The sequence below is a fragment of the Rhineura floridana genome, chromosome 7, assembly GCF_030035675.1.
Source record: "Rhineura floridana isolate rRhiFlo1 chromosome 7, rRhiFlo1.hap2, whole genome shotgun sequence".
NCBI classification, from domain to species: Eukaryota; Metazoa; Chordata; class Lepidosauria; order Squamata; family Rhineuridae; genus Rhineura; species Rhineura floridana.
The window spans coordinates 142656140-142673869 of record NC_084486.1 but is presented as its reverse complement, the minus strand read 5'-3'; the positions used below and the strand labels follow the sequence as shown (position 1 = coordinate 142673869).

General features: G+C 44.8%; 1 protein-coding gene and 1 non-coding gene across 2 annotated transcripts in view; one reads left to right on the top strand and one right to left on the bottom strand.

The window, feature by feature from the left end:
* MCF2L2 (MCF.2 cell line derived transforming sequence-like 2) overlaps positions 1–17730 on the top strand; it is a 283600-nt gene that overhangs the window by 235422 nt on the left and 30448 nt on the right. The window contains exons 22-24 of the mRNA XM_061637410.1: positions 3215–3436; positions 9885–9977; positions 12379–12457. Coding sequence (XP_061493394.1) covers positions 3215–3436; positions 9885–9977; positions 12379–12457 — 394 coding nt within the window. The remainder of the gene's footprint in view (positions 1–3214; positions 3437–9884; positions 9978–12378; positions 12458–17730) is intronic.
* TRNAT-UGU (transfer RNA threonine (anticodon UGU)) lies at positions 4799–4867 on the bottom strand. The gene has a single exon. It is a non-coding gene; the product is annotated as a tRNA-Thr (tRNA).

Here is a 17730-nt window from a genome sequence, read left to right as displayed (position 1 = left end):
CAGTGGCTAACACACTGCCCTTTCATGCTGATTGGCTGATAGGATGTAGGAGACAGGGACGCTGGTGGGACCCTGCTCCCAAAAAGTAAAGGGTCTAAGACCCCTCCGAGACCCTGGACGACTACACCCCTGGTGAGTGTGTGTAGAAAGTCGCCTAGTGGAGTGTGTGTTCTACTGTACAACGGTAGAATTTACATTTGTTGCTCCACTGCTTTTGCCTCTGGTCCTGCCTACCACTGGCATTTGGCCCATGAAAAGTTGCCTAGGATGGAACGTGGTCCTCGGCCCAAAAAACGTTTCCCATCCCTGCTGTACACTGACTGGCAGCAGCTCTCCCAAAGTTTTGAACAGGAGTATTTCCCAGCCCTGCCTGCAGATGCTGGAGCTTGTGTATATGTATCTGTATTGTATTTATAACCTGCCCTTCGACCCAAAGGTTCTCAGGGCAGTTTCAACATTTCATTTAATTGCAACACAAGCATAAAAATGACAACAACAGTAAACTCCACTAAGATCGTAAAACAATAATACAGTTAACAAAATAATGCAGTAATGTGGCAGTAAAGGAACCAGTCCTTTGAGAGTGTCAACAAGCATATAGATAGAGGATCCAGTGGACATAGTGTACTTAGACTTTCAAAAAGCGTTTGACAAGGTACCTCACCAAAGGCTTCTGAGGAAGCTTAGCAGTCATGGAATAAGAGGAGAGGTCCTCTTGTGGATAAGGAATTGGTTAAGAAGCAGAAAGCAGAGAGTAGGAATAAATGGACAGTTCTCTCAATGGAGGGCTGTAGAAAGTGGAGTCCCTCAAGGATCGGTACTGGGACCTGTACTTTTCAACTTGTTCATTAATGACCTAGAATTAGGAGTGAGTGGTGAAGTGGCCGAGTTTGCTGACGACACTAAATTGTTCAGGGTTGTTAAAACAAAAAGGGATTGCGAAGAGCTCCAAAAAGACCTCTCCAAACTGAGTGAATGGGCGGAAAAATGGCAAATGCAATTCAATATAAACAAGTGTAAAATTATGCATATTGGAGCAAAAAATCTGAATTTCACATATACGCTCATGGGGTCTGAACTGGCGGTGACCGACCAGGACAGAGACCTCGGGGTTGTAGTGGACAGCACGATGAAAATGTCGACCCAGTGTGCGGCAGCTGTGAAAAAGGCAAATTCCATGCTAGGGATAATTAGGAAAGGTATTGAAAATAAAACAGCCGATATCATAATGCCGTTGTATAAATCTATGATGCGGCCGCATTTGGAATACTGTGTACAGTTCTGGTCGCCTCATCTCAAAAAGGATATTATAGAGTTGGAAAAGGTTCAGAAGAGGGCAACCAGAATGATCCAGGGGATGGAGCGACTCCCTTACGAGGAAAGGTTGCAGCATTTGGGGCTTTTTAGTTTAGAGAAAAGGCGGGTCAGAGGAGACATGATAGAAGTGTATAAAATTATGCATGGCATTGAGAAAGTGGATAGAGAAAAGTTCTTCTCCCTCTCTCATAATACTAGAACTTGTGGACATTCAAAGAAGCTGAATGTTGGAAGATTCAGGACAGACAAAAGGAAGTACTTCTTTACTCAGCGCATAGTCAAACTATGGAATTTGCTCCCACAAGATGCAGTAATGGCCACCAGCTTGGATGGCTTTAGAAGAAGATTAGACAAATTCATGGAGGACAGGGCTATCAATGGCTACTAGCCATGATGGCTGGGCTGTGCCACCCTAGTCAGAGGCAGCATGCTTCTGAAAACCAGTTGCCGGAAGCCTCAGGAGGGGAGAGTGTTCTTGCACTCGGGTCCTGCTTGCGGGCTTCCCCCAGGCACCTGGTTGGCCACTGTGAGCACAGGATGCTGGACTAGATGGGCCACTGGCCTGATCCAGCAGGCTCTTCTTATGTTCTTATGTTCTTATCCTTAAATCGGCCATCTTGATAGGCCTGAACAAAAAGGTACATCTGAACTAGACATCTAAAAGTTGTTAATATGGGGAACATCCGTATCTCCAGTTCTACATTCAGAGTGGCATAAAAAGAGAGAGAGAGAGAAGGCCTCATTCTGTTCTGTCATGCAGAGAACTACAGTGACCGATGGAACCGCAAGCTGTAAAATATTGCATACATCTTGGTTATGGCTTCTGATTTGTCTGGAGAGAGCTAAACCATGAGCCCAGCTTCGGACAACATGCTAAGCCAAACCATAGCTTAGTTCAGTGCAGCATAGCAACAGAACAACCAGTGAGGAGAAAAGCGACCACAATCTCCTCTCCAGGAATCCGCATATTTTCTTGTTTGCACTAAGCCATGGTTTGGTTTAGCATTGCTTGTGAATGAGGGCTTATCTCAGAATGTTGATAAATAATTATTGTTAGCTCAAAGCACTTCAGCCACAATGCCTTCTTCAGGGGATTTCTGTAAAGAACAGATGATAAACATACATACAGTACTTATGCATTAACAGTAATAGGAACAAACCAAAACTTTTCCCTAAGCCAAGCTGACCAAATTCTCTGTAAAAATTCAATGACTCAGTAGTTAGAATGTTTGCAGATGTCCCATGACATCACATATTTAAGCTATTTACATTTTAATAGCTCAGTGTAATTAACCTAGTAGTTTGATTTTATGTTCTTTGTATCATAGCCATTTTACTTCTGGCATTTTACCCCTAGCCAGACCATCAGTATTAAAAAGCTACTCCTTTTGCTTTTTAAACTTTCTACCCAGTGGAAGTCTAACCCAATTCAGTATGTATTTCAATTATGTAATAGAAATTCCATGTTTGTGGGCAGTAGTCCGAGCGCCTCAGGCACTTTGATGACAGCAGTGTCTCAAATCTGCTCAACATTCCACTTGAACTGGCTGACAAAACACGATGCAATTACTGTCAAAAGTATTGTATGACTCTGAAGATAATTAGAAAATGGGACCAATAACCATTTAGGGAACAAAAAGTCTGGATATAAACGACAAAGATTCCTGTGACACCTTAGATACTAACAAATGTATTATAGGATATGTTTTCATGGATGACAGCTATTTAATCAACTGACTAATATACTAATATACCCCTTGGGACATTGAACATAATAAATAACGAGGAAAGAATTGCAGCTAAGGTTAATGGGATGAAAACTGAAGTGTAATTGGGGCAATGAGGGTTAGAACCTTGCTTTATACCATTTCTCTCTCTCGTATCTCTTTTTCTATAGGGAGATGTGCATGAGCTTGGCAAATTGCTACTGCAAGGCTCCTTCAACGTTTGGACAGATCACAAAAAGGGTCACAACAAAGTAAAAGATTTAGCCAGGTTCAAGCCAATGCAGAGGCATCTCTTTCTATATGCAAAAATCCTCCTCTTTTGCAAAAAGCGGGAAGAAAATACAGATGGCCACGAGAAGACTCCTTCGTACAGCTTCAAAAATTCTCTAAAGGTAAGTGGTTTGTTGTGGCTGGAAGAGAAGAGATGTAGAAATCTGTGGGCTGCCAACAGACACATATGCATCCCTGAGTTCTTTTGGGAGAAGGGCGGGATATCAATAGATTAAATACATGAATGGATAAATAAACCAACCACTGGAGCATAGAAAGCTGACTTATACCAAGCCAGACTATTGGTCAGTCTAACGGTATTGACGACACTTGACTGCAGCTACTCTCCAGGGTTTTTAGACCCTGCATGGAGATGCCAGGGATTAAACCCATGACCTTCTGCATGCAAAACAGATGTTCTGCCATTGAGCCACAGTCCATACCCTGCAAACTGGTCTAGAACAAACTTGCATCTGCCTTCTCCCTCCAGGATGCTGTAGATGGGGGGGGACCTCAATCTTTGAATGAGAGAAGACTGGAGATTTGTAGTGGTATTGTAGGATTTGTTTTATCTACAAATACAGAGGTAGAACACAATGGGAACAGACTCCTGCAGCAGGCAGCAAAACTGCTGATCCCACATCAGATTCCCCAGAGCAAGAGCAGGGGCCGCTTCCAGTCTAGCTAAATCGGGGTAGGCAACCTCTGGACCATGAGCCAAATTTGGTCCACAAGTTCTCACCATTGGGCTCTCAAGGCCGTTTACCCCAAACCACACCCACTTTTCCCACATCTGACATATACACAAGCAGCTGATCCCTGCAGAAAGCAGGATTAAACTGATGGGTGGGGAGTTCAGTTCCCCTATGGGGTACTTGCTGACACAGCCAATCCCTGCAGAAAGCAGGATTGAACTCCCTGGCCATCAAAGGGTGGACAGGGAGTTCAATCCTGCTTATTTTCGCTGCACATGCACATGGGCACACCTGAACTATACAGAAAGCAAGCTGTCAGGAAGAATCAATAGGGCAAAAAACCCCTGTTCCATCCCTCTCTCAATAAAGGTCATTAATCACAATAACCCAGGCAGTTCATGTGCTGAAACTGGGCCGGAAGCTGGACTGAAACAGACCCAGATATTCAGCTTGATCCAGGCACATTTGCAGTTGTCCAGACACCATCCTCTGAAATACAAGGATATTCACAACCAGGTAACAGTTATCTGACACCACTGGTCCCATATTGGACTCAGAGTTATTAGATAACTAATAACCTTCTTCAGGAGGAGATATACAATTGCCTCCTTCAAAACAGCAGGAACCATTGCCTCTTGCAATTATGTATTTATCACTCCCTGGACCCATAGGAACATAGAAAGCTACCTTATGCTGAGTCAGACCATTGGTCCATCTAACTCAGTATTGTCTACACTGACTGGCAGCAGCTTTCCAAGATTTCAGACAGGATTCTGTCCTACCCCTTCCTGGAGATGCCAGGGATTAAACCTGGGACCTTCTGCACACAAGGCAGATGCTCTGCCACTGAGCCACAGCTCTTGCCCATCCAGACAATCCCTCTCTGCTGGCTTACACAAGCCAAGGTGGGCAAGGTTTGAGAGGGCATGAGGTCAGCTGAACCCCTGCAAATATTCTGTCCACATCCTCAGGCTGCTGTAGCTCATACCGATCCCACAATGTATAACCAGATGGTGTTCCAGGAATCTCGCTTGGATTTGCATTAACTGTGGTGTCATTCATACCAACCAAGCCAGCAAAACCCTTAGCTCTGTATTATTATGCTCCAGTGATCTAGTGTATAGTTTACAGCAGCAGTGGTTCCCAACCTGGGGGCCGTGAAGTAATCCAGAGGGGGCCGCAAACAGTAAAGAAATGAATTATTTATTGATTTTTTTTAAAAAAAAGTCTTCACTACCTGGATGCTGTCTGCTCCTCACTGCCGCTGCAGATGACACCTCCCCCTTGCTCCAAACGAGAGGGGAGGACTTTTGCTGAAGCGCCAGAGCATCTTTCAGGTGCGCCGTGGACAGGCATCTGCCTGTAGAACACATGGCAGACGTCAAAGGAAGCTGTGGGTGGAGCTACCAGGAAGAAGAGGAGATTACTATCACTGACTCCCATCTCCTCGCACTGCTGCTGCTGACAACGCCCTTACTCAGAATGAGAGGAGGGGGCTTTTTGTGAAGCAAAAAGAAGTAAGGCTGCAAGGAAATGCTGCTTCCCCCCTTCCTTCCTGGCAGACAGCCTGCCTGCCTTTCTTGGCTCCTGATTCACTGCCATCTCCTTTTAAAAATTGTTCTTATTTGCAAAGCTGCCCAGATCTTGCCTTCGGCCCAGACAGAGCCAAGGAGCAGTGAGGAAGCTCAGGATTTGCTTGCTTGCCCCCCATCTCTGAGTGTGTGTGCCAGTGTCCCCCCTTAGTTCCACCTACACTCCCCCCCAATCTCTCTTCCCAACATGCTGTGGCAGTTGAAGGTTTTCCCCCTCCCGCATGCCCAAATACATGCACACATGCAGATGCTTGCAGGAGTGGCAGGTGTGTTTGTCTGTGCGCTGATCTGTCTTCTGCTCTGCTCTCATTCCCCAAGTGCACGCTAACCAAGTCATCAGTTCTGATGATCACCCCAAGGCCTAAAAGCACTAACTCCCCTACTCAATCTAGCCACACTTTTGTCTTCACCCTTTGGCATCCCCACCACTACCACATTGCTGCTTCTTTATTAATTATTATTACTGTTTTTATTTTTAAAAAGCTCAGCAGATTGGCTGAGGCCGGGGTCCACATACAGCAGCTGAAATGTATTTATTTGTTTAATTATTATTGCATTTATATCCCACCTTTCCTCCAAGTTGCTCAAGGTGGTGCACATAGTCCCCCCCGCTTTCCATTTTATCTTTACACCAACCCTGTGAGATGGGTCAGGCTGAGAGACTGGCTCAAGGTCACCTAGTGGGCTTCATGGCTGGGTGGGGACTTGAACCTGGAACTTAGTCCAACACTGTAACCCACTGGTGTTGGGAGCCAGGACTGTACATCTTCTGATTATGCGGGGGGGGGATACCAATTTGATGAACCTTTGCATTAAGAAAAGAAAGCAACAGCTCCCTGTCTGCAGGGAGCTTTTTATGGAAAGGGACATTTGGAGATGAGATTTTGCCAAACACAATTTTTTCACTTAACAGAGACTAAAATTACAATTAGCATGGGTGGGTGTGTCACAAATTAGTGTGGGAGGGGGCAGCAATAAAACTACTTTTGTTTCCATCTTTGGCTGTTTGCTGGCTAGGCACTTTGAGGGTTTTCCCTTTTTTTGTCTGTGGGCCTGATGGAAGCTGGAATCTAACAACAGTATCTGAAGGTCCTTAGATTTCCCCAGCCCTGATCTAAGGCTTGTTTTGAACACCGTCACTAACAGTAGGGTACAGGCACTGGTTCTTGTGATTGTGTGCACTTGCTGCTGTATGTGGTTCCTGCATCATGTGTAGGATATTGCCACAATTATCAACAAATGAACTGATCCCAAACAAAGTCGGAAGTCGTCTTCTCAGACCTTGTAGTCCAGAGGCAAGAAGTTAGGCAGCCCACCTGCCCATTGGCAGTATGCAAGCACCTCAGACTTAAGAGCTAAAATCAGCATTTCCAAGGGTCATATGGGGAAGAATTGTAGCTCAGTGGCAGAGCATTTGCTTTGAATGCCGAAGGACCCAGGTTTAATTTCTAGCATGTCCAGATAGGGCTGGGAATCCCTTGTGTCTGAAATTCTGGAGAGCCTCTGCCAATCATTGTTGATGATAGTGAACTAGATGGGCCTGTGATCTTCCTGAGCATAAGGCCATTTCCTGTGGTTTTTGAAATGGGATTAGCTAAATGCATGGAGGGCAGAATTATCTGCCGGCATTAAAGCAGATAACTGATACATCCAGGTTCAGGGGGCAGTAGTGCTTTGAAATTCTGTAGCTTACCTAGACGCACAAGAGATGGGTTGATTCCATAAAGGAAGCCACAGACCTGAACTTACAAGATCTGAACAGGGTGGTTCATGACAGATGCTGTTGGAGGTCTGTGATTCATAGGGTTGCCATAAGTCATAATCAACTTGAAGGCACATAACAACAACAACCTAGACGCAACTGGTTCACCAGTGTGAGAAACACAATGCAGGATTAGCTGGACCCTTGGTTTGATTCAGCAGGGCTCTCCTTATGTATTTGTGAGGCTTTCCTGCTGATGTAGGTGATCTCCCTACAGTTCCTTCCTTTGCTCAAAAGTGGGTCATAGTGCACAAGCTACATTGCCATCTAGCTTCCCTCAGGCCGTTGGGCCTTTGAGGCAGCAGGCGACAGGCTCAGGGTCTCTGTCTGGAATTCCAGAGTTCCAGGGCTGAGAGAAAGCGTGTGCCGCAAGCACAACCCACCCTGCTTGTGCAAGGTTCTCTTGGCCCAGCTTCCTTTCTGCTGTTGCTGCTGTACAGCGCAATTTCCTTTCCCGTTTATTGCAGCAGGCAGGAGAGGAAAGGTGAGGGAGAGTTGAGGGCTGGCCTGAGACATTTTGCTAACCAAGGCTAAGGTTAAGATAGCACCCTACATTCCATGAGCAGAAGCTGACAGGACCCCAGTTGAATCTTACTTCAACACTGGCAACCCCTAGCTGTCACTTTCCACCTCCCAGTGTCTGCCACCTGAGGCAGCTTTCTCACTCTGCCAAATGGTTGGGCCAGTGGACCATTTGAGCTCCAGGGCTGCATATTGTCTCGGTCAGGACTCTTAAAGTCTCGCAGATGGTCTCCATCTCTGGACCTGGAAACTCTCTACATAACTGAAGAGGATAACTCTGCACTTTTTTTAACCGATGTGGGACTGCATTTTCATACTTCTGGGTTTTGGTTGGTTTTTTTATGGGTGGTGATGGTGAGCCATGATTGTGCAGTTTCTGTATTCACTCTGAAAGAGAATGGGATGGTATACAGTTAGGGAACCAAGCAGAAATGTCAGTTTTGTTTCTGCTGGTGTCTGTAGCCTTTCAACATCACCTCTTGTGTGATGCAACGCAGGAGGGAGTGCTTGCTTTTTAAGTCATTTCTTAACCACAGGGGAAAGATTTCCAATTTCATAAGCAGTCTGACTTGCTAAGCTAAGAAATGAAACGTGATCCTTAGATAAGCCATGCAGTTTCTTGTGAGTTTGGAGCGATCAGACCTTCTCTAGATTAGGATGCAGTTCTTTACTAGGGCAGATCTACACCATACATTTAAAACACATGACTTGCCCTAAGGAATCTTGGGAACTGTGGTTTTCCCCTCACGGAGCTACACATTCCTAACACCCTTAACAAACTACAGTTCCCATGATTCATTGGGGGATGTCATGTGCTTTAAATGTGCATTGGATGAGCTTTAAATGGATGGGCCATTTTAAACTTGATTTTATTTCTGTTGGATGTGTCAGGCTGTAGGCCTGTGAATCTTTATGAATGTTACTCGGGGAGACATCTTCCTAGTTGGATTCAGGGAGGCGAAACTCTGTAATTCTTCCATTTAGCCTAGAATTTCAGGAATGTTCATGCATAAACACAGGTCAGATTTCAAGGGAATGCTTTTCCAAGCAACCTCTGGGAAAGAATGGCGAAGGACTGTAGCTCAGTGGTGGAGCATCTGCCTCGTATGCAGAAGCTCTCAGTTTCAATCCCTGGTGTCTCCAGGTAGAGCTGGAAAAGCTCCTGCTTGAGGCACTGGATTTCTGCTGCCAGTCAGAGTAGAGAATACTGTGTTAGATGGACCAATGGTCTGACTTCATATGTTCCTAAGAAGTGGGTAAAATTCACACACAAAACGAAAGATGAAACTGTTGCTTTTCTTTTTGAAAAACTCCAAAGTCCCTTTATTATAACCAATTAAAACATCACAAAGAGTTTGAGCTTTGAGTCAACAAGACTCAGCTTTTTAATCCATCAGAATTCTTCATCAGGCTGGATGTTGAGCAAAGCTGGACAGACAGAGTATAACAGCAGAGTGGCCCCTACTCCACTGCCAACTTATAGGGCAGCCTAGTAGCCCTGGAGACCTGTCCTATTCTTCTCTCTCAGCTGCCACCACCTGATTATGAGTTGTCTATGTGTGCAGGATTCCCACTGCCTTAAGTTGGTCTCCTTGGGAGTAGGGGAATAGCCAACTGAATTCCAAGTCTCCCCAGTTCTTGGGGCTTATATGAAGTTTGTCGCCAGCTTAAACTGAATGTTGACTTCCCTAACAGATACTGCACTGTTTGTGAACATTCCATGGGGTTACCACAGCTGAGCCAATGGTGTGGCATGGGATGTTCACAGGCAAGCAACCCTCATTTTATATTTAAACTGAAAGAAGGATACATGATTTCCAGGTGAGTGGGCTTGGCTGTCATGGAGTCTATAGGCCTGGCACTTTGCTGTTACTGCATGTTATATTGATTTGATATGCTGAGTTATATGAACTAAAAGGAGTAGGGAAGGTAAAATATCATGTTCTACATTTTGAAGGCAAAATATCAAGTTCCATATTCAAAGTTCTCTTTTAAACAGATGAGCACCGTTGGTATTACTGAAAATGTTAAAGGTGATAACAAAAAGTTTGAGATCTGGTACAACGGCAGAGAAGAAGTCTATATTATTCAGGTACTGTAAGGCATGCTTTTTCGTATTTCCAACTGCCTTACCTCTACTTTTCTTCCAGGTGTTATTAATTCCTCTAATATGATAAGTGGGGTTGGGATGGAGATGAATATGAGAGAGAGAGAGAGAGAGAGAGAGAGAGAGAGAGAGAGACTGTCGGAATCACATGACTGCCAAGACATAAAGGCATTTACTCATAGGAGTGTGAGCTAGGTAGTTCCTGGTTCAAATCTTACCATAGCTGCAAACTTGCTAGGTATCCTTATATTAGGCAAGGCACCAATCTTTTAGGATGGAATGGCATATTCCTCCTCTGCCTTATGTCTTTTTTAAAAACTTCCTTGCATTTATAACCCATCTTTCCTCCAAGGAGCTTAAGGTGGTTTACATGGTTCTCCTCCCTATTTTATCCTCACAACAACCCTGTGAGGTAGCTAGGTTATGCTGGACTGGCCCAAGGTCTCCCAGTGAGCTTTATGGCTGTGTAGGAATTTGAACCTTGGTCTCTCAAGTCCCAGTCCAGCACTCTAACCACTACACCACAGTGGCTTTTGAAACCCTGGGTACTGCTTCTCCTCTGTAAAGTAGGTTCTGGAGGTGGCAATTTACAGGGTTGAAATGGTAGATTAACGCTTAATGGCCTGGCTTCTACCTGCCACTTTCCCCTCACAGCCACTCCCTGCCACCGGTTGCCTTACTCCTGATGGAACAGTTAGCATTTATTCAGCAGTTTTTGAGCGCCCAAAATGTGTCACATACATTGTGACTGTGGATGACATGCCTGCTTGCAGGAGTGCTGAATTTTTTTCTGTTGTAAAGTGAGCTCCACTTCTCCCCACTTTTCTCTCCCAATTTATATATTTATTATTATCACATTTGCACTCCATCTTTCTTCCAAGGAGAACATGTACATGTTTCTAGTGCCTTCCCCATTTTACCCTCACAACAGCCTTGTGAGGTAGGTTAGGCTGAGCAACTAACTGGCCCAAGATCACCCAGTGAGTTTCATGGCTAAGTAGGGATTTGAACCCTGGTCTCCCAGGTCCTAGACCAAAACTGTAATCACACCACTGCACTAATGATACGCGTATGTCACTCCAAATCTAGTGCTAATTTCTCCCATGCTTCAGGCAGGCTTCCAGGGTTTTTTTGTTTGAAAAAAATTCAGGTGCCCAAATATTCATCCATCCTCATTTTTATTCAGCACCTTTTCTTTTTAAAAAAGCCAATATTCTTTCTTTCTTTCTTTCTTTCTTTCTTTCTTTCTTTCTTTCTTTCTTTCTTTCTTTCTTTCTTTCTTTCTTTCTTTCTTTCTTTCTTCCTCCTCCTCCTCCTCCTCCTCCAAACCAGCAGGATGTGTGGGGTTAGCTTCATGTTTGACATAATATGCATTCTGCACAGCCAGACAGGAAGAGAAGGGAGAAGTGACTTTGTGGTTGCCATAAGGGTCAGCCAGTTAGCACTCTGCACAGCTGACTTCTGCCAGAACAGCCGTGTGCAACAGTTTTTTTCCATACTTGCCAAAATTGTGGCAAATGTGCTAACATTTTTGCCACATGACAAAAGAAGATTAACTGTGTTTTGAGGGTAGAAAAATACACAGTAATGGTTTGAATTTTTTTTTGATAGCGTTAGTGAGAAATCTGATACACCTTTTTGTTAAGTAGTGCAGGGAAATCAGGCACAAAATCAGTTAGCATTAAAAACAATTCTGTATTTTTCAAAGTCAGAAAAGTGTATAGGACCTAAGGACAAATCTCTGATTGTTATGGGCAGAGGATGGATGCTTTTTTGAAGTGGTACATGTGTAAAAGAATTTTAATTAAAAATTTATTTAAAAAAATAAGTGGTAGAAGTCAAGCACCAGTTCACCACAGGTCAACAGCCATTTCATCATATGTGAACTTAATTCTCTGAGGAAGATGTGACAAGTTGAGTGTGAATCCAAAGCAGTCTCACTGCTCAAGCTATGAATGCAATAAACAAAATTACCAGAATGAAATTCACCTAATATATAAAGCACTGTTTTAAAAAGGCACAGAGTCTGATGTTTGTGAAGTGTTCAGGGAAGAACTCCCCATAATTATGGGGTAATTAGTGCAGTTATGTCCCTCCCCTGCTCCGATTTTTGACTGGAAAATCAGTCCCATTGCAGCCTCTTCTCTCCTCTCCTGTCCCACAACCTCTTCACCTTGAGAAATATTTTTTTGAGAACAGATTTTCATAAATAGGAAGGGAAGGAATGGTCTGTCTGTGGCTATAGATTTGCTGGTGAAGGAATATTGTCATAGGAACATGGTCTGGAAAAGGACATAAGGCACCACAATGGGATTCACACGAACTTCGGGCTATTTAAGGTGATGCCCTGGATCTTTTGCAATTTGCATCTGTCCTGTTTTCACAGGCTGCTTCTGTGGAGCTGAAGAACACTTGGGTTTCCGAGATTAGAAAAGTCCTGACGGGCCAACTGGAAGCTTGCAGAGGTAGGACACTGCATTGGGAACTTTCTGGTGTATTCTCCATTCTGGGACTGAACATATTCAATGAAGAGCAGGCGATAAATACTGGGTTGTAGTCCAGTAAGTCCTACTCAGAGTAGACCCACTGAAAGTAACAAACCTACGTTAGTTATGTTTGTTAATTTCAATGGGTCTATTCTAAGTAGGACTAGCATTGAATAACCACCCACTGTAAATAAATAAAAAACAAATAAATTATTTGTATAAGAAGTCACAGTTCTATTCCTCATCTGCCCCTCACCTTCTGAGGGCTGAAAAGCAGTATTTCCCAGACTGTGTGTTAGGGTGAACTAGTGTGTCATAAGAGAACGGCTTGAATGCCATAAAAAATAAATTACAGTTCGCTATGAGCCCACTGTGTCTCTGTGTGAGTCTCTGTTCTGGTCTTGCCTTCTCCTCTTTGGGGGTGTGATTTATTTTTCATTGATGTGCAAATAAAATGCAGTTTATTTGCTGCATTGATCAGATCATTTAATCTCTTCTGGTGCAGTAATGTGGCAAGATTACCTGGCCTCAGAGACAGCTGCCAGTTTCCGTCTTAACACACTGTTGAGCTGTGGTCCTTCCCCTTAAAGGTTTACTTTAACAATGTGTAAGATGGTAACTCACATGTACTTTGCTATTTTAGTTCACAGGAGGGAAAGCACGTGGCACCAAATTGCTTCCTCTGCCTCTTTTTTTTGGAATGAAAAGCTAGACTGAAGTTGAGCCGGGCTGGAGGATACCTCTCCCGTATGCCTGGGAAGGGAGAAGGAACATCCCTGCCCTACTTATAAGCCGATCTCCGCTGTCCCTTGATGTCAATGCAAGTTATAATGTTCAAATACTGCCTATGCACATAAAATCCAGTGCATATAGGTCCAGTTTGCACAGTCAGTTTCCTGGATAAAATCCAGTAATTGGCTGCATTATCTGGGCCTACGTAGATTGTATTTTACATGCATACGCCATATGAACTATAACCTGCATGTGGAGAGCCATAGCTGCCAGAGGTAAGGAAAGAAAGCTCACAGGCAAAAGGAAGTATTCTTCTTCACCGGGCCCAGTTAGTGTTTAAAGCCCTAAAGGACTTAGGCCCCAAATATCTGAAAGGCCGCCTCCTTCCCTACAGACCCTCTCGGGTGTTCAGGTCAGCAGAGGGGGCCTTTTGGTAGTTCAGCTACCCTTGGAAGTTCGAGTAGTGGTGGCCCGGGAGAGGGCATTCTGAGTGGCACTCCCTAAGCTGTGCAACTCTCTCCCCACCGAGGTGCGTCTGCCAACTTCATGGTACAACTTTTGGCAAACGCTGATGGCGCTTCTCTTTACCCCGGCCTTCGACACCTGAGATGTATCTTTTTAGGACCCACCCTATTTTCTGTGATGTTGCTTAGGCTGTTTTTAACTGTTTTTAATTATATGTTTTAAAGTTGTTGTGACCTGCCCTGGGATCTTTGGGTGAAGGGTGGCTAACAATTATTATCATCATCATCATCATCTGAATGATGATGACAGCCTGCTCCACGAGTTAGAGGGAGCCCCAGCTGACGAGGCGTCAAGGCCCCAGCTGACAAAGCGTCAAGGCGAGTTAAGGCCCCAGCCGACAAAGCGTCAAGGCGAGTTAAGCAGCAGAGCGAGTTCGGCAGCAGGGCGAGAAGGCCAGGGCCCCCCACTCTGCCCGTCTGTTCCCTAACCTCAACTAAACCGCAGTCTCCAACCCATTGACGTAATAAACCTTAAACAAAACTATGCAGGTAAGAAGCCAGCAGGGGTGTGGGGGCTTTCCAGTGTTTTGCACCGCCTGCAGCATGTATGACTATCTGCCTGTTGGACAGAAGTCATGGGTGTGCTCTCGGTGCAATAAGCTCCTGGGTCTCCAGGAACGACCTCATTTCCTTGAGGCCAAGGTGGCGGACCTGGAAAAGCGGAGAGAGGCAGAGAGGTGTGTGGAGGAGGCCTTCAGGGACGTTATAGCTGAGTCCCACTCTAACGATGATAGCTCTCCTGCTATCATGGAGAACGATGGTCTCGGGGAAGGAGAGCATCCAGCTGAGGAAGAGGGAAACGATCCCTTAGAAGGGACCCATTCCTTGGGGGATGAGCAGCTATCCTCTCGTGCCAAGGATATATCTCTAGGGGGTGGAGGGATCCTTGTAGTGGGTGAGTCGATCATTAGGAACATAGACAGTGGGGTGTGTGATGGGCGTGCAGACCGCAAGGTGATTTGCCTGCCTGGTGTGAAGGTTGTGGATATCGCCCGTCGCTTAGATAGTTTGGTAGACAGTGCTGGGGAGGAGTCAGTGGTCGTGGTGCATGTTGGCACCAACGACATGGGGAAACGCAGCCGTGAGGTCCTGGAAGCAAAATTTAGGTTGCTAGGTAGGATGCTGAAAGCCAGGACCTCCAAGGTGGCTTTCTCTGAAATGCTACCGGTTCCACGTGTAGGACCAGCCAGACAGGACCAGCTTTGCAGTCTCAATGCGTGGATGAGACAATGGTGTCGGGTGGAAGGGTTCAGATTTGTTAGGCACTGGGGAACATTTTGGGACAAGCCGGGCCTGTACAAAAGGGACGGGCTCCACTTGAACCAGAATGAAACCAGACTGCTGGCACTTAAAATTAAAAAGGTAGCAGAGCAGCTTTTAAACTGACTGAGGGGGGAAACCCGACAGGAGCTGAGGAAGGTCCGGTTCGGAATAAACCTCCCCCCTGGGATAAAAACCAAAGAAATGATGAAATTTTAAAAGGGGTAGGCCTAGAAGTAGGCATTGTGAGAGCAGGGGCACAGGATATCAATTCAGAAGAGCAAAATTACCACAGGCCAACCCACAAGTGCCAAAGACATTTGAAGAGAGACACTGCTTACAAGTGCCTGTACGCTAATGCTAGGAGCCTCTGAACCAAGATGGGAGAACTGGAGTGCTTGGTCTTAGAAAAGAGCATTGATATAGTGAGCATAACGGAGACCTGGTGGAATGGAGAAAACCAGTGGGATACGGTTATCCCTGGATATAAACTATATCGGAAGGACAGGGAAGGACGTATTGGTGGCGGAGTCGCTCTATACGTGAAAGAAGGCATTGAATCCAGCAAGCTCGAAACCCCAAAAGAGGCGGACTCTTCCACAGATTTGTTGTGGGTGGTGATACCATGCCCCAGGAGGGACTTAATACTGGGAACGATCTATCGTCCCCCTGATCAAAATGCTCAGGGAGACCTTGAGATGAGATATGAAATTGAGGAAGCATCCAAACTAGGCAATGTGGTAGTAATGGGTGACTTCAACTACCCGGACATAGACTGGCCGCATATGTGTTCCAGTCATGACAAAGAAGCAAAGTTTCTAGATATTCTAAATGACTATTCCCTAGATCAGTTGGTCATGGAACCAACCAGAGGGATGGCAACCCTGGACTTAATCCTCAGTGGGGACCGGGACCTGGTGCGAGATGTAAGTGTTGCTGAACCGATTGGGAGCAGTGACCACAGTGCTATTAAATTAAACATACATGTAACTGGCCAATTGCCAAGAAAATCCAACACGGTCACATTTGACTTCAAAAGAGGAAACTTCACAAAAATGAGGGGATTGGTAAAAAGAAAGCTGAAAAACAAAGTCCAGAGGGTCACATCACTCGAAAATGCTTGGAAGTTGTTTAAAAACACTATATTAGAAGCTCAACTGGAGTGCATACCGCAGATCAGAAAAGGTACCGCCAGGGCCAAGAAGATGCCAGCATGGTTAACGAGCAAAGTCAAGGAAGCTCTTAGAGGCAAAAAGTCTTCCTTCAGAAAATGGAAGTCTTGTCCGAATGAAGAAAATAAAAAGGAACACAAACTCTGGCAAAAGAAATGCAAGAAGACAATAAGGGATGCTAAACAAGAATTTGAGGAGCACATTGCTAAGAACATAAAAACCAACAACAAAAAGTTCTATAAATACATTCAAAGCAGGAGACCATCTAGGGAGACGATTGGACCCTTGGATGATAAGGGAGTCAAAGGTGTACTAAAGAACGATAAGGAGATTGCAGAGAAGCTAAATGAATTCTTTGCATCTGTCTTCACAGTGGAAGATACAGGGCAGATCCCTGAACCTGAACTAACATTTGCAGGAAGGGATTCTGAGGAACTGAGACAAATAGTGGTAACAAGAGAGGAAGTTCTAGGCTTAATGGACAATATAAAAAGAGAGAAATCACCGCGCCCAGATGGCATCCACCCGAGAGTTCTCAAAGAACTCAGATGTGAAATTGCTGATCTGCTAACTAAAATATGTAACTTGTCCCTCGGGTCCTCCTCCGTGCCTGAGGACTGGAAAGTGCAAATGTAACGCCAATCTTCAAAAAGGGATCCAGAGGGGATCCTGGAAATTACAGGCCAGTTAGCTTAACTTCTGTCCCTGGAAAACTGGTAGAAAGTATGAGTAAAGCTAGATTAACTAAGCACATAGAAGAACAAGCCTTGCTGAAGCAGAGCCAGCATGGCTTCTGCAAGGGAAAGTCCTGTCTCAGTAACCTATTAGAATTCTTTGAGAGTGTCAACAAGCATATAGATAGAGGTGATCCAGTGGACATAGTGTACTTAGACTTTCAAAAAGCATTTGACAAGGTACCTCACCAAAGACTTCTGAGGAAGCTTAGCAGTCATGAAATAAGAGGAGAGGTCCTCTTGTGGATAAGGAATTGGTTGAGAAGCAGAAAGCAGAGAGTAGGAATAAATGGACAGTTCTCCCAATGGAGGGCTGTAGAAAGTGGAGTCCCTCAAGGATCGGTATTGGGACCTGTACTTTTCAACTTGTTCATTAATGACCTAGAATTAGGAGTGAGCAGTGAAGTGGCCAGGTTTGCTGATGACACTAAATTGTTCAGGGTTGTTAAAACAAAAAGGGATTGCGAAGAGCTCCATAAAGACCTCTCCAAACTGAGTGAATGGGCGGAAAAATGGCAAATGCAATTCAATATAAACAAGTGTAAAATTATGCATATTGGAGCAAAAAATCTGAATTTCACATATACGCTCATGGGGTCTGAACTGGCGGTGACCGACCAGGACAGAGACCTCGGGGTTGTAGTGGACAGCACGATGAAAATGTCGACCCAGTGTGCGGCAGCTGTGAAAAAGGCAAATTCCATGCTAGGGATAATTAGGAAAGGTATTGAAAATAAAACAGCCGATATCATAATGCCATTGTATAAATCTATGGTGCGGCCGCATTTGGAATACTGTGTACAGTTCTGGTCGCCTCATCTCAAAAAAGT